The sequence below is a fragment of the Rhipicephalus sanguineus genome, chromosome 10 (assembly GCF_013339695.2).
Source record: "Rhipicephalus sanguineus isolate Rsan-2018 chromosome 10, BIME_Rsan_1.4, whole genome shotgun sequence".
NCBI classification, from domain to species: domain Eukaryota; kingdom Metazoa; phylum Arthropoda; class Arachnida; order Ixodida; family Ixodidae; genus Rhipicephalus; species Rhipicephalus sanguineus.
The window spans coordinates 38525241-38541105 of record NC_051185.1 but is presented as its reverse complement, the minus strand read 5'-3'; the positions used below and the strand labels follow the sequence as shown (position 1 = coordinate 38541105).

The 15865-nt window shown below is 44.7% G+C and overlaps 1 protein-coding gene across 1 annotated transcript in view; it reads left to right on the top strand.

Annotated features, from left to right (window-relative positions):
- Nucleotides 1-1201: 1201 nt before the first annotated feature.
- The window catches only part of LOC119371690 (uncharacterized), a 31989-nt gene continuing 17325 nt past the window's right edge, over nucleotides 1202-15865 (top strand). Inside the window, exons 1-10 of the mRNA XM_037642142.2 lie at nucleotides 1202-1288; nucleotides 3145-3215; nucleotides 4420-4549; nucleotides 5364-5476; nucleotides 6782-6872; nucleotides 7497-7636; nucleotides 8314-8457; nucleotides 13718-13808; nucleotides 14509-14663; nucleotides 15273-15380. Of these exons, the coding sequence (XP_037498070.1) occupies nucleotides 1216-1288; nucleotides 3145-3215; nucleotides 4420-4549; nucleotides 5364-5476; nucleotides 6782-6872; nucleotides 7497-7636; nucleotides 8314-8457; nucleotides 13718-13808; nucleotides 14509-14663; nucleotides 15273-15380 (1116 nt within the window). The 5' untranslated portion in view covers nucleotides 1202-1215. The remainder of the gene's footprint in view (nucleotides 1289-3144; nucleotides 3216-4419; nucleotides 4550-5363; nucleotides 5477-6781; nucleotides 6873-7496; nucleotides 7637-8313; nucleotides 8458-13717; nucleotides 13809-14508; nucleotides 14664-15272; nucleotides 15381-15865) is intronic.

Below are 15865 nucleotides of genomic sequence, written 5' to 3'. Positions count from 1 at the left end.
AGCAGTTTTAATTAGAGTAGTAATAGTAGTTGACGCTATAATTGTAGTAGTCGCAGTAGTACTACACTTACAGTTGTACTACGACTGCTGCTGCTGTAGAAGCAGCAGTAGCAGCATCAGTAGTTGTAGTAGTAGTAGTAGTAGTAGTAGTAGTAGTAGTAGTAGTAGTAGTTGTTGTTGTTGTTGTTGATGATTTTGTTGTCGTCGTAGCTGTTGTAATTGTAGTAGTAATAGCAGTTGATCTCATAATTGTTGTAGCAGTAGTAATAGTAATAACTGTAATAGTTGTAATTGTAGTATCAGTAGTAGTTGTTGTTGCTGCTATTGTTGTTGCCGTCGGCGCAACTGTTGTTGCTATTGTAGCAGTAGTAGAAGTTGTTGTTATAGCAGTAAAAGTAGTCGATGTTCTGCATAATTGTAGTAGAAGTACTAGTATTGCTAATTGTAGTAGAAATAGTAGTCGTTGTTGTTGTTGTCGTTCTACCTCTTCTCTTTTTTTTTCTTTTATTCGTGTCTTCCAGCTACAGGCAGCTAACTCGCGGTTGTCGACTCCACTCGACTCAGCATCGCGAATCAGTCGATCACGTTGTATACGGCTACACTCCACTGAGTGATGAAATACTTTTACAGCGATCAAGAGAGGCTCTCACTGACGCCCGCAGTGATAAGGGCTACGACGTCATCCCGGCTCGTATTGTCTTTAATGTGAAGCAATTGGGAAGCTGTAAGGGGAGGTTTAAAGTTCAAAGTCTCGGACAAAGTCGCGTATCAAGTACTTCCGTTCCTCCATTTGCGGGCGTCCAAAGGCGTTTGCTAACTCTAAGGCCGCGTTCACACTATGCGAGCAGCAGGTGAGCGAAAACGCCGTAGCCAGCGGAATTTCTTTTCCGCACTTTTTCAAGGTGTTCACATCGGTTTTCCGCAGCCGCCGACTACGCCACTTTTACTCTCTTTTAGCAAATGAAGTGAATGCATGCCACTTCGTTTCTTTAACGAGCATTTTAATTCGTACCGAATTTTAGTTGTGCAAGCAGAGCGTGGAGAAGCATTTGCCATCTATGACAGCTTTCTTTTTTGGTCGTCAGCGTCATGTGTATCCTACGGGATGCGTATAAAGTCGTAATGCTTGGGAATCGTTAATCATTCTCACAGGGCACGAGATACGTATTATTAATTTTTCGTTTGTTTCGGTTTATCGCAGGCATATCATCCAAGATGCAGCGGTTCTGGACCGCGGCATTACTTTGCGTTGCGCTCGCAAGCGTCTCCACACTCGCACAACAACCGAGTAAGTCTCAACTTAATTTTTTTCTCGCTCTCTCTTACCAGCGTCGACAAATTGGATACAAAGTCGTTTGTAAAGTAAGTTAGCTTTAGTGAAACCCGGCTAGAGCGAGTAAATATTCAATTCCGCAACATTAACGACGATCAAAAGTTGACTTTGTTAAACACATGGCGACATAAAATAAGGTGGTTAATTCTGGGACGGAGGCGTAGTCATAGTCGTAAGTTCGTGGAGCACAGAGTCGGCCAACATTGGAAACGACAGCGTGCGCACGCGTACTTGCGCCAACATTCGCTACGTATTGCGAAAACAATACAAAGGAATTTTCCCTAACGTTGAGCAGAATGTAAATAATAATAATTGCTGGGATTTTACGTCCCAAAACCACGATACGATTATGAGGGACGCCGTAGTGGAGGACTCCCAGAAATTTCGACCACCTGGGGCTCTTTAACGCACAACTGAATCTGAAGTGTTGAGTCGATTGTCTTACGTCGTTCATAAAGCTCAGGTTACAGAAGCAGGCGTGCAAGGTGACATCCGTACAGTGTGGCTTCTACGCATCGTACTTTGCAAACGAAGACGAAGTGTGATGGTCGCGGCCGAAGTCATCGATTTATCGTAAAACATTTTTTGTGCAACGTAGTTAGCCTCCATGAGGAATTTTTGCATGCCGGACACAAACCAGGTGACGTATCGCAGGGGAGTATTAAAAAGAAACTAGGATTTAAAAGAAGCATTATTTTAAAATAAATAAGCATTATTTTAAAATAAGCATAAGAAAGGCAGAAAAAGCGAAAGTCATGCGATGACGTCACTTCGAGCTTTGAATAGCTTTTTCGAACGCGCCTGTACATGGGGACCCATTAAAAGGACACTAAAGAGAAACAATTAATCAATTCAGATCGATAAATTGTGCTCTGAGAACCCTAATGTCGTTAATTTCGTCGTCATAGGCTTATTAATAGAAGAGAAAATCACGTTTAAAGTTTCCGTTTTGAATTTCGCGCCGAAATCTAACCGCGTGACGTCACGGATTTCAAAATGTATTTATCGTATTTTGGCGCCATTGGCTCAACAAAAGTACCCCGAAGTTGGTATGTTAGGTCGATGGCCCCCTCAGAGGACAATGTATTTCGTTTTTACTGATTAGGAACTACGTAGTCCCTAGTAGGCGCCGTCAAAACATGTGACGTCAGGGCGAATGGTGCGGGAACTTCAAGGTGGCGTCGCCATCCACATTTAGTTTTTGCGAGTTTTCTTGCTTACTAAGCGTCTTCTCGCAGCAAGCGTGGTGTTTTTGGTATCGTGGAAGAGTGCTTTACTAATATGAGAAAAATCGTTTTGCTCTTTAGTGACCAATTAACTACCAATGTGTGCCACATCTGGCTTCTCCGCGATAAGAGCCTTTCAGCGGGAAAGCCCACCTCAGAGATTCTGTTTGGTTTATTCTGGTTTTGCGGGCAAATGGCTTCTCTTGATTATGTTTACGTCAGCCGGGTAATGTTCGCGTACTCTCGCAACCATTACGAAACAACAGACAGTACGCGGGACAAAGGTGGGGTACAGAACATTTGAGACTGGTGCTCGGTATATTTTATGATCAGGTTCTTCAGGTTTATATACGATGATGACGACGACGACGACAATAATAATAATAATAATAATAATAATAATAATAATAATAATAATAATAATAATAATAATAATAATAATAATAATAATCCAAGGAGCAACCGTCGGGCCTTTCTTTCTCTTTGCTCTTCTCGCAGCATGTACGCTGTAAATAAGTGAACGAGCCCACGTGATGCTAGTATAGAGGAAAAAATTAACATATACCACACCGTTTTGCTTTTCAGCCTACAAAGGGTTCGCGGATCTGATATCCAAATCGTACCACGTCGACGTCGAGGTTACGTACCCTAATAAGGTAAGTCGAACGCAACGTGACAATAAATTTTAAATAAGTTTTATGTTCTGTACGATAGTGTTACGTTGTAGCTAACTACGTCGGTCTCGCGGAAGAAGTAACTCCATGTTTTTTAGGGCTTTCATTTGTGGCGCTTGCATAGACAGCATTTCTGGACATGAAGAACTGCTTGGCAACTTGCGCGATGTTTACTGCTGAGATGTCCCCCTTACTTATTACCCAACAAGGCCTGTCAGGTGTTTCTCAAGGGACCCCTAAGCAAGCTCTAAAAATACAATGAACGGGTGCTTTATTCTTTCTTGGCGTTTCCCGTCTTTCCGGCACTATTCGTGACGCCAGCAGTCTGTTCACGTGACGTCACGAGAAAATAAGAGGAGAGGGTGAAGCCAGGTAGAAAGGAGGAGAGCAAAGGCGAAGCTACGAGCGGGAGCGGAGCAGGTGGTGTGGAGAGGAGGAGAGAGCAGGAGCGCGATTGGCTGCGCCGGTGAAAGGAGTCGACCAATGGTAGCGCCCGGTCTAGCACAGGTGATGCTGGTGAGAGAGGAGGAAGGGCGCGCCGAGCGCTGGCGAAAACGGAGGAAAGGCGCTGATATGCCACCTTCATATCATAGCACATTATAGCCGTGTGTACTATAGCATAGCAATGGGGTGGAAAAGGAAAGGGAGGGTGACGAGAAGTGTTGTAAGGGTGAGGAGGAAAGGAAGAAGGAGGGGAGGGTAAAGCATAGCATAGCCATGTGTAGTACATTATAGCACGGGGAAAAGGCAAGTGAGGATGAGTAGGGGGAAAGGGTGATGGTAGATTATAGTACAGCCGTGCATAGTACAGTATAGCAAGGGGTGGGAAAGAGAAATGAGCGTGAGGAGGATAGACGTGAGTATGAGCAGGAGGAAAAGGAAGAGAGGAGAGGGTGTCACTGCATCACAAATGAAGGCTTCCTTTCCCGCCATTGACGTCGAGCAGGCTATACGTTTGGAACGCCAGCGCTTGCTTGCCCGTGAACGCTAGCATCGCTGAAGGACAGGCAAATCCCTGCTGCGCACTTCATACAGCTTTCACGTCGAGTGCAACCGTATTCATTTTTTTAAAGCAGTAATTATGCCATCTCTGATATAGACGAATAATCATGAAAGCTTCATTATTCGCGCCGATCCCTCTCAAACCTAATTGCATTTCCCGTGTCCTATCGTTCTTGTTCCGTAGAATGAGTCCGAGTTCGTCAGGGAGTACCACTACCGAGAGGACGGGACCGGTTACTTGGAGATTTTCTCCGAAGGAATTACGTCATACATGTACTACTTCCTGGAAACCAACGAAGAAGTCACCATTTTCGGTAAGTATGACTGACAACGTTCGTTGTCATTTTTAAATTCAGTGCGACAGCTTCAGGGATTCTGTGCGTCGGCGATATGACAGCAGTTGTAAGCCTAGGGATGAAGGTGCTGTGGAGGATGAAAAATCTCCATCGAACCTGCGGCATATATGAGGCGAATAACTTTCTTTCTTTCTCTCTTTCTTTCTTTTCTTTTTTTTTTTGATGGCATCGATTTGTTTAACGTCGCATTGTGAACATTATTAATAAAGTCGAAAGCCTTAGGTGCCTCGTCAAACGCGAGAACTGACTGTCAACGGCGTCAACACAAGTGACACGAACACTCGTGATCACGCGATGGCGCGGCACCATGTGACATCATTATGACGCCACAGATCGCCAAAATTTGCGGTGTAATAATGGCGTCACTATGATACCACATGATGACGATCTCTGACGTCACCATGAGCCACAACATGACGTCATCTAGTGATATTGTCGCTTGGTCAAAGGTGTGCCGATCACGGAGGCAGTGCAAAACCAGGTGAGATGCAGAAAGCTGGCAACGCCTCTGATCCCGGAGGCAGTGTAAAACCACATTAGGTGCAGCATGCTTTCGGGTGCGGGATGAATACAATACCTGATAAGAAAAAGAAGATGGCTTTCGCCTTCGAGTCATGTTAGGTAAAGGCATAAGGGACCCTGTGACTTTTTGATTAATTATTGTCGGTGCATAGCAAGCGCGGCATCACTTAACATGCTTCAAGAATCCATGACAATAATGATTGATGTTTCATGCCCCCAATCCCCCCCCCCCCCCCACTGATTATTTCAGAAAACTTATGCAACGTAGCCGAACTCTCCACGACGAAGCCCGTAATCATCGATAAGAAAACTGTGTACATCGGGTCTTCGGCCATCTTTTTCAATGTTCCGGCCAATGTCATGGTGAGTGCTTCATTTCATCTCGTTGGGAACAGGATGTTTCCGAGTGCGCGTCGCACCTATGTGCGCGTGTGTGGAGGCACCTGCCTCCACACACGCGCACATACATACATACATACATACATACATACATACATACATACATACATACATACATACATACATACATACATACATACATACATACATACATACATACATACATACATACATACATACATACATACATACATACATACATACATACATACATACATACGAGGTTAGCTCACAGCATATCTACACCGGACATCTGCAACAGTAAAACGGCATCTCCTGAGCATACATCTGTCTTTCTGTACGTTTTTCATCCTCCTTTCTCGACACATACTTATGACCATTGTTACACGCTGGGCTTGTTTTGTGTAGCATTTTGCAGGATAAAGATGCAGCGCACCTGATACACCCCTAGTAGCACGAAATGTTGACATAACGTTGTGGCAACGTTGCGTGCCACTAGGGACGACGGGAGGAAACGCGAAATCGACACCCATTTGGCGCTAGCTTTCCAAACTGATTTTAAATGGCAGGCTCGTAGGGAGTGAGAGAGAGCTCTTTAATGAAGAACAGAGAAGTCTGCCGTCGTATATTAAGGAGCCTGCATGCTACGATGTATAGGTTTAGGAGAGTGAGAAGTGAAAGGCCCTAGGAGGAAGAGGGCAGAAAAAGAAAAGGGGAAAAAAAAGAAAATATGATGATCGTGGTATATGTATGTGGCAATGTAATGGTTGTGATGCAAGTCACTTTACAGTTTATTAATTAACTTAAAGTCTCCGAGGAACCTGAACAGAAATTTGAAAATTTGACGTTGCTGAGAAGGAGAAGACACAGGTGCAAGTATTTTCCCCGAGATCTAGCGGTGCTTGGAAAGTCGAGAATATTCTACTTTGGAGACGAGTCCTTTCTTCTCTGTATGCCTGTCAATCTAACGAAATACGTTCCACTGTTTGTAACGCACCACAGTTGTCCCAGTATGGGTCTGTGGTCGAACCAAGGCGGCCCATGCGTCTATGGATCATAGCATCTACATAAAACCTTCTTTCAACCGCAGTACACCCCGTGCTGAAATCATGCTGATTGTCGCGGATGGTTTTTTACCAGCACTCTCTGGGCATGTTTCCTCGTGTCCTGCATCGGGTGCATGCGCCTTTATCCTGCGAAATACCTATTACGATTCCGTGGAGCACTTCAGTTGAAGAAAAGCTTATCCCGCAGACGTTGTTTCATACATGCTCGAGAAAAATTGATGCCACTCTTGAACTGTTTCAGAAATACGTGGATCAAGTGACAGTGCGCGGAGTCACCACCAACCACTTTCAGGGCACCTTTAACCAGAAAAAGCATGACATCTACGTACGCAGTAAGTATAGGACTCTCTGTTTCTGAGCTATAACACACGCAAGAATAATGACGTCGCATCTCACCTACTGAGATCGATACACCTGCGTTCTCATGCTGTTCGTTTCTATCTATCTATCTATCTATCTATCTATCTATCTATCTATCTATCTATCTATCTATCTATCTATCTATCTATCTATCTATCTATCTATCTATCTATCTATCTATCTATCTATCTATCTATCTATCTATCTATCTATCTATCTATGTTCTCAGTTAGTGACGTCAAAAGTGACAAGGAGAGGACGCAATCCCTGCATGCCGAATGCAGTACCGTAGATTGATCTCGAAGTATTGCGGCCTGTATGCATTGCTTATGGGCAGTAAAATCATTCTTATTTTATATTAGATTACTGATTGATTGACTATTAGATTGATTGATTGATTGATTGATTGATTGATTGATTGATTGATTTTGAGAACACCACCGAAATATTTAGGAAAACATGGACAGACGAATATACACACAATGTGCTGATTGATTGATTGATTGATTGATTGATTGATTGATTGATTGATTGATTGATTGATTGATTGATTGATTGATTGATTGATTGATTGATTGATTGATTGAACCGTTCAGCGGCCGACTGGACGGAAAATGGCGCCAAGAAGGGAGAGGTTCCGGTCCGGGTTACGGTCGACGAGGACGACAACCTCAACCACACTATCTTTGACTTCTACAACTTCGAGCCATTCACCCCCAAGATTGGTCAGATGAATGTGAGTATGCTATGGCATGAATAACTTTAATGGGCCCGGAAGGTCAACCCTGGGTTGACGCCGGCCGCTCTCACGCTGGGACTGTCAGCTGCCAAGTCCTCCAGCCACATCGCGAGCTTTCTGGACGGGTAATTGGACGGGTATGTGATTCATTGTGCAGCATTTGCTGCCACTATTCCTGTTCCTTGTCACAGTCCGTGAATACCGCGGGGCACTGCCAAAGCACGTGGTCAAGAGAAATTACGCCATTTCACTTATAGCAACTGGTTTGAATTTCCCTATCCCGATATATCCTGTTAATAAAATCTGGAGTTGGGTATGTCCTCGTCTGTAGCGAACGTAATGGCTTGTGCTCCGTTAAGTTTGCCGTGTGTCATTGGATGACAATGCTTCATAATGTGGTTATGGGTTAATAACCGATCTCTGGTTTCCCCGGATGAAGTGTTAGTTTCTCGCTCTTGAAGAGCATGGCTAGAAGGTTGCCCGTGGGCGGTACCGACCGAAGAGCTATCGTGGACAAGTTGCATACACAGGCTTAACGTCATAGCAGTGTATATTACAGACCGTCACATGATGACTGCTAAGCTGAATCTTCATTCACACGCTCTCGTAATCACATTGACTACCACCAATTGTCGGTATATACCAAACCGTGTGGTTTTTGTTTTTTTGTGCAGCTCAAGACCGGGATTGGTTGCGAAGGCAAGAAGAACCCGGCGTCCAAAACGCTGCCAACGATTCCCCCACAGATATCTTTCCAGTACGAGATATACTACAGCCAGCAGGGAGTCAAGCCCGAACTGCACGTCACCGTTAACAAGGTACGCGAGAAGTGGTGACAGTGAACTGCCAGCAACATTCACCGGTAGCGTTGTAACGAGGTTTACCGCATTTCCGCTCAATGTACCTGCAACGTAAGCTATAGTTCTCGAGTAACTTACAGGTACGATTAGAAGCTGCCTTTGCGCGACCACCAAAATCATTGGATAACTAAATAAGACACACAGCAAAAAAAAGTCAATCCTCATTCCGCGAAGTCAAACCGTATTACACGCGAACGTACTTTTCCTCATTTCTGCCATCATTTCTATCCAGTTATTCTATCACGCTCCTCCCGTACAACTTCACAGCCATGAAGCACTGTCTGTCCGTTCCAAGCGCCGATACAGACTGGTCACGTGTCCCTCCGAGCGCCGAGTTATGTACCTGTATGTCGGGCGCCGAAGCCATCCGCTCCAGGCCGCGCTCACTGTGCGAGTTCAACGTTACTAGATTAGGAACGTTGGTGCGAGTTGGCATCACGCCAGCTATGCCTGTGACGTCATGCGCAGCGCCGCACTCGTCTACTCTTGTATAGATTAGCCGGATAAATCTTTAGAAGTCCGCGGCATTTCCTTCTCAAAGGGGGATGCACGCAAGCCTACACCGTTGGGCGCGCACTCCAGACTAACGTCATGAACCGGATGGTCGGTGAGCCCGCCTTCGAAAAACAATTTGCCGAGTCCATGAGCAGGCCTATTTCTTTAGTGGCGGAGGGGATCGGCTGCTGCGCTTCGGTCATCTGGGCGGGGCCTCTCCGGATTTCTTAAGTTTTGTCCAACTATAGGTGAATCCATCATCTGCAGTTACAGCTGCACCAGAAAGCTCGTTCTCTGTGCAGTGTCAACTTTTACAAGCGAACTTCATAGACCCGCATCGCGAATCTTCAGAGTGGGGGGGATTTGCGTTCACGCGTGAACAGCGATTTCGTTATAATGGGAGCTCATTGCGTTTTCATTTAGTGTTCCACATAAACAAGCTAATACTTTCGGGAACAAGTTATTAATGCGAAAGCCTAGATGCCTCATCAAACACTTCCGTTCCTATTGACACTGGCTCTCCATCTATCTCTGAAATGTTATCTAAACTTTTGGAGGGGCAAACTAAGCTAGCTCATGATATTGCCGACATCAAGTCATTTCAACAGACAATTGCCTGCCGTTTTGATGATTTAGAATCGCGTGTTAATGCATTAGAACAGGCTCCGAAATCTAATGAGCATAATTCTGTGAGTGACTTACGTGCTGAAATCAATTGCTTAACCTCTAAGATTAACGAATTGGTCTTAAAGAACGATGACTTAGGAAATCGTTCAAGGCGAAATAACCTGATAATACACGGTATTTCAGAAGATCCGAATGAAAACGCTAGCACGCTGTTGTGCAGCGTTACTTCTGTGTTCACAAACAGCCTGGAAATTACCTGCCCTCAAATCGAGCGCGTGCACAGGCTTGGTAAATCACGTACTGGCTACTCACGACCCATTATTCTGAAGCTTTCAAACTTCGGGGAAAAATCCGTTGTTCTAAAAAATGCATCTAAACTCAAGGGCTCAAACGTGTTTATTACAGAAGATTTTTCGTCACGGATTAGACATATTCGGAAAAGAATTTGGGAGGCGTCACTTCCTTTTCGCAACGATGGCTCTGTGGTGAAGTTAAAATACGATCACGCGTTCATTGACAAGGTTCGTTACAACTGGGACGACGCCTCAAACACACTAGTGCAAATCTCAGATCAACCCCGTGGCCCTCGTTCTTCTGTCCCCACATCCTCAAATCCCTCTTCATCCACTCACTGACCTCATTATAACCGTCAGGAACACCTTGTAGTTCTAAACGTTAATGCTCGTAGCATAGTTAAGAAACTTCCAGACCTATTGTCCCTTGTTGCAACTTATTCCCCTCATGTTGTTGGCATCACTGAGTCTTGGCTGCATAGCAACGTTTACGATTCTGAGTTTACTCCGCCCGGTTTTATTGCCATACGTAATGACAGGGCACATGGCATTGGCGGTGGCGTCGCTCTGCTTATCCGCTCAGATATCCGCTTCTCGGTGTTGCCATCACCTCCGGAGACTGAATCCCTGTGGTGTAAGATTTATCTAAATAAGCAATGTATTGTAGTTAGTGTTATATATCGCCCACCTGGATCCTCCCTTGATGTTCTTCATGCTCTTTCCAATTTCATGTGCGATGTTAATATAGCTTCATCAAAATTTATCTGTATGGGTGATTTTAATGCTCCTGACATCGATTGGCCTTTCCTGACTGTAACGGGTCGCGATGCTGCTATCTGTCATAAATTAATAAATATTTCTTTGTCTTTCGGGCTTACTCAAGTTGTTTCATGTGCGACTAGGTTAAATTCTATTCTAGACTTAGTTTTTCTAAGTACAGATTTAGCTGATAACTTTTCTTGCGAGGTAATTGACGGATTATCAGACCATAAAGGTGTCTTGTTATCACTTTGTTGTGCCACATCCAAATCACCCTATACATTTACTAGTTTCCCTGATTTCACTCGTGCGGATGACAATTCCATTACTGATATTCTAGCTGATCATTTTGATACGTTTTGTGCACTTTCTGACAGGCAAGATATAAATTACCTCGTTAATTACTTTGAGGATCTTGTTAAGTCATGTGTCCGAAGATTTGTGCCACTTAAGACAAAGAAAAGCAATATTAATCTTCCTTGGATCAATCGTGACATTTTGCATTTATCTCGCCGTGTCCGTCGACTTAAGCGGTCCAGAAGAACTAACGATCCCGTTAACCTAGACAGATTTCAGAGGGCGAAAAGTGAACTTAACTCCAAGATGAAAACGGCGAAAGATTTCTTTTTTTCGCGTTCAGTTGCCGGGTATGTTAAGCACGAACCCACGCAAATTTTGGTATTCGATTTTGCCTCATGATGCCTCACCTTCTTCTTTCAGAATTGATAATGACGTTATTAGTGACCCGCAAGCAATATCGAATGCTTTTAATAACTATTTCCAGTCTGTGTTCGTTTCTGACAACAACTCCATTCCTTCTCTGACAAGCATAGCTCGTTCTGAACCAGTCAGTGATATTGAGACAACGAGTGAGGGCATTCTGAACCTTATCTTAAAATTAGATGTAAAAAAAAATGCACTGGCCCTGACGGGATACACAATGCATTCTTAGTTCGCTACTCCCTATGGTCAGCCAGATATCTGACGGTCATATTCAATAAGTCTTTATCTTCTGGCACTGTTCCATCCTCATGGAAGATAGCAAAGGTACTCCCTCTTTACAAATCTGGCGATAAGCAGTCCCTATTGAATTATAGACCGATATCATTGACTTCTCAATCATGCAAGATGTTAGAACATATCATTCATAAACATATTATGCTCTTCTTGGAATCACACCAACTACTATCTAACAGGCAGCATGGGTTTAGGCGTGGTTTCAGTACCACAACACAATTAGTCGAATTCACGCATGATATTTTTCTGAACCTTGATCTTGGCAACCAGGTTGACGCTATATTTATTGACTTCTCAAAGGCTTTCGATACAGTACTGCATTCTAAACTCCTTGCTAAACTCGATGTCATACTAAACAATCCTCAATTGGTTAGCTGGATATCTAGCTTTTTGTCATCCCGCTCTCAGTTCGTTTCTTACAGGTCATCCAACTCTACTGTCATTGATGTAACGTCTGGAGTGCCCCAAGGGTCTGTTCTTGGGCCTCTGCTTTTCTTAATTTACTTAAATGATTGCCTGTTTGCGCCTCCTCTTCCATTCGTTTTTATGCCGATGATTGCGTCTTATATGAGGTCATTAAAACACACGCTGACCATTGCCGCTTGCAGGAGTCATTTGCTGGTTTTTGCAATTGGTGCAGGACCTGGCAAATGAACATTAACTTTAAAAAAACCGTATTTATGTCCTTTTGCAATAAATCTCCGTCTGCTTTTGATTACTCTTTCGATAACCGTACAGTAAATAGGGTTTTCGAGTATAGGGGTCATTTTTACTCATAATATGACATGGTCGAAGCACATTGACTATGTATGTAACAATGCATTAAAAAAACTAGGCTATCTACGTCGCACTCTATCTAAACCTCCGAATGAAACTAAGCTTCTCTTATTTAAATCACTCATTCGTCCAATAGTAGACTATGCATCTGTCGTTTGGAACCCGTACAAGCAGTGCGAGATTAATAGGATAGAAGCAATTCAGAAAAAAGCGGTAAGATTCATATGTCATCGCTATGACCGTGACTTTTCACCCTCTTCTACTCTTTCTTCACTGAACTTAACTTCGCTCTCTTCGCGTCGCCGTATAGAGTCATTAAAATTCTTGCATAGCATCGTGACGTCTTCAGTTAAACTATCAAATGAAAAGGACTACATAAACTTTGCACCTCAGTCAACGACAAGAAGCTATCACAGCTTAAACTTAACGCCTTACTATGCTCGAACTAACATGTTCAAGTTGTTTTTTCCCCGTTCTATTGAAGACTGGAATTCATTACCTGGTTGTATTCGTTCACGCCCATCGCCCAGTTTTGTAGCCGGCATCCATGACATGCGTCTGTAATATACCCTCGTCTATTTGCTGTTGGTGTGATCTCTTGAGTAGCATTGTTTCTTTAATCTATTTTCAGTCATGTTCATCACATGTTTGTGCACTTTTGACCTTGTATAATCACACATCTGTATTAGTTTGCCTGTTTACATAATTTTCATTGATGTTTGTTAAAATTCCGCGTATCTTTGTATACCCACTCCTGCCATAGCGCACTTAGCGCTGCAGTATGTGTAAATAAATAAAATAAATAAAATGTGACTGCCGGCGTAAACACGAGGGCTGCGAAAAATGTTCATCATGTGACGACGCCACCTTATGAAGCCAGCATGACGTCACGAAGCGGCAACATTTGTTACGTCATCATGAAGTCACTGCGACGTCACATAATGACATCATCACATGACATCGCTTGGTCATAGGCGGGCCGATCCCAGAGGCACTTGAGGAGCAGAAAGCTTGCAATGCCTCCGATCCCGGAGGCAATGCAAAACCACGCTGGGTGCAGAGACCTTACGGGGGCGGGGGGATCAATACACTCAACTGAAAAGAAAAAGAAGGTGGCAAGCTTTCGCCTTCGAATACTCTTAGGCGAATGCACAAGGGACCCTGTGAGCTTTTAGTACACGCGAACGACTTGATTGACAAAGCGCATTGCGTTAACATTTTCGTTCTGTCTCGCGTTCTCTTCCTCTCAGATCTGGTACGACGGCACCAACAAGCTCGCGAGGGTGGAACTCTTCCAAAACACCGGAGACACGGTGGGGGAAATCCACGACTTCAACTCAGGTTCGTTGCCGGTTCTTATTCTTTCTTATATATAAAAATAAATGGCGGCGTATATTCCTAAAATGGACTGCATTAGTGCGCGAAGAATTGCTGGCGGTGAAGCAGAAACACACAGCAAACCAAAATAAAACCAGCGGTTGATTTTAGACACGTTGCAAGTCGTCCATCATAACAGCGCACCATAAACGACTACACGGGAAGAGAGAGAGGGGGGACAGGTGATGTCAGACAGCCCAAATTTTATGACAGACATATCGTGAGTATATCGTGAGACCAAGTACAAGGAGAACAGAACAAGCGGGAACACCAGTGTCATATCAGCGCGGGTAAGCTACACGTAATATTGCAAAGACAAGCTTAAGAGAAGTCATGCAGTGCAATCTTTCCCTTAGTCAGAGCGATATAAGGCTGCCTAATACATCTTGTCACTGAGGCATCATGTCAGCGAGAAAGAATAAACAAGGAACACGTACAGACAGGACCGCTGTCCCGCTTATAAGCGTCCCTTGTTTGAATCCTTCGCGCTGCCGTGATGCAGTAGTGTTCGAAAAACGTAGCGCGTACTACTTCGCCAACATAACACGTGAGCTTCGCTGGCCGTTTGAAAAGTCTGTAACGCCTCAGTGCTTTCCCGTGTGCGTTGGTGTTTGTGGCTTGTCATTGGGGTCACACTCACTACGTTTCATTCCACCGTCTCTAGGCGTTATGTACCGCTTCGACAAGGAGGGAACCTGTACGATCGACCACATCTCCAAGTCCTACTTCTCGAAGACCATGGAGAAAAGGGACATCCAGACCATGACGACCCCTGCCGAGATGCTCGAGCTGGTCGGAGACTTCTACTACGTTGGCCAGGTCAGTGCCGACCACCACAACTCTGGTCAAGATGTAGAGACGGTAGCACAAAGGCTGACGTCACAGCCTCGGCAGTGCATTTGGGGGGGGGGGGGATTACGCCTATTTATCACAGCCCAGAGAGGATTACGGCGGCGCCCAGGGAGCCGTCTGTGAAAAGGTCTATAGAAGGTAGCCTCTTCTTTCTACTTTCTTCTATTCTATCTTTCACTCCCCCTTTCCGCCCCCCCCCCCCCCCGACGCTGCGCCGAACTCCATGGATATGAAGCATGACCCATGGGTGTGGCGCAGAATCCGCCTCTTTTCACGATGCCACGGCGCATGCGCCCTTCCCCTAGCGGAAAAGTCGCGAAACGCCTCACGATCTCGGAGGCCTTTGCTCTGCCCATACCGGTTGTCCCGGCCCCTACCTACCAAAACGGCAGAGGGCAGCACAGGAAAATGTAAAAGGCGGATTGACCATTATATACCTACGTTTGTGTGTTCTCTGTTTTAACAGTGAAATGTACGAACAAGCTCAACTGCGCTGAGTGCGCAAGCAACGAGTTTGAAATCGTGTATAGACAGATAACCGCATTGCCCTGATCTCTTACTCCATGCCGCTTTCAGGCCGTGATTCGAGGCGTGGCCTGCGACATCTGGGAATCTGTGAGAACGAACGTCACCATTGGGGATGAACACTTCTCACGATTGGTCACCACCTTCTACTTCACTTCGGTAAGTCGCGCTGTGTCACAGAGACAGAGAAATGCTTCAATGAAATGCTGGAGGTGTTAGTCTCGCTATTCGCCTGACATGCTACTCCAGGAGCTGGGTGATGATTATGATACATACACTGATAAACACATAAGAGCACATACAGCCCCACCCACACACACACATAGATTACACTATTTACACAATTTCGTTAAGGCTTGTGGACCACAAGAAAGTGAACAGCTCTTTCGTGGCGCGTAAAACACAGGTGGTGTTTTGCCGTGGGCCCAGAATATGCCGCGGTTCTAAGCACGAGTCCCGTTGATGATGTAATGCCGCCTTCAGAGACTGTTTCTCTCATGCGTAGCGCCTGCAGTCACACAGTACACGTTGCAGCTCTTATGGGGCGTTACACTGAATGCATAATGGTGAGCCAGACAGTTTAATCTTGCTCTTGAAGTAGTTCGTACAGTCACGCAAGTTATGAGAGTGCGATAAGTAACCGA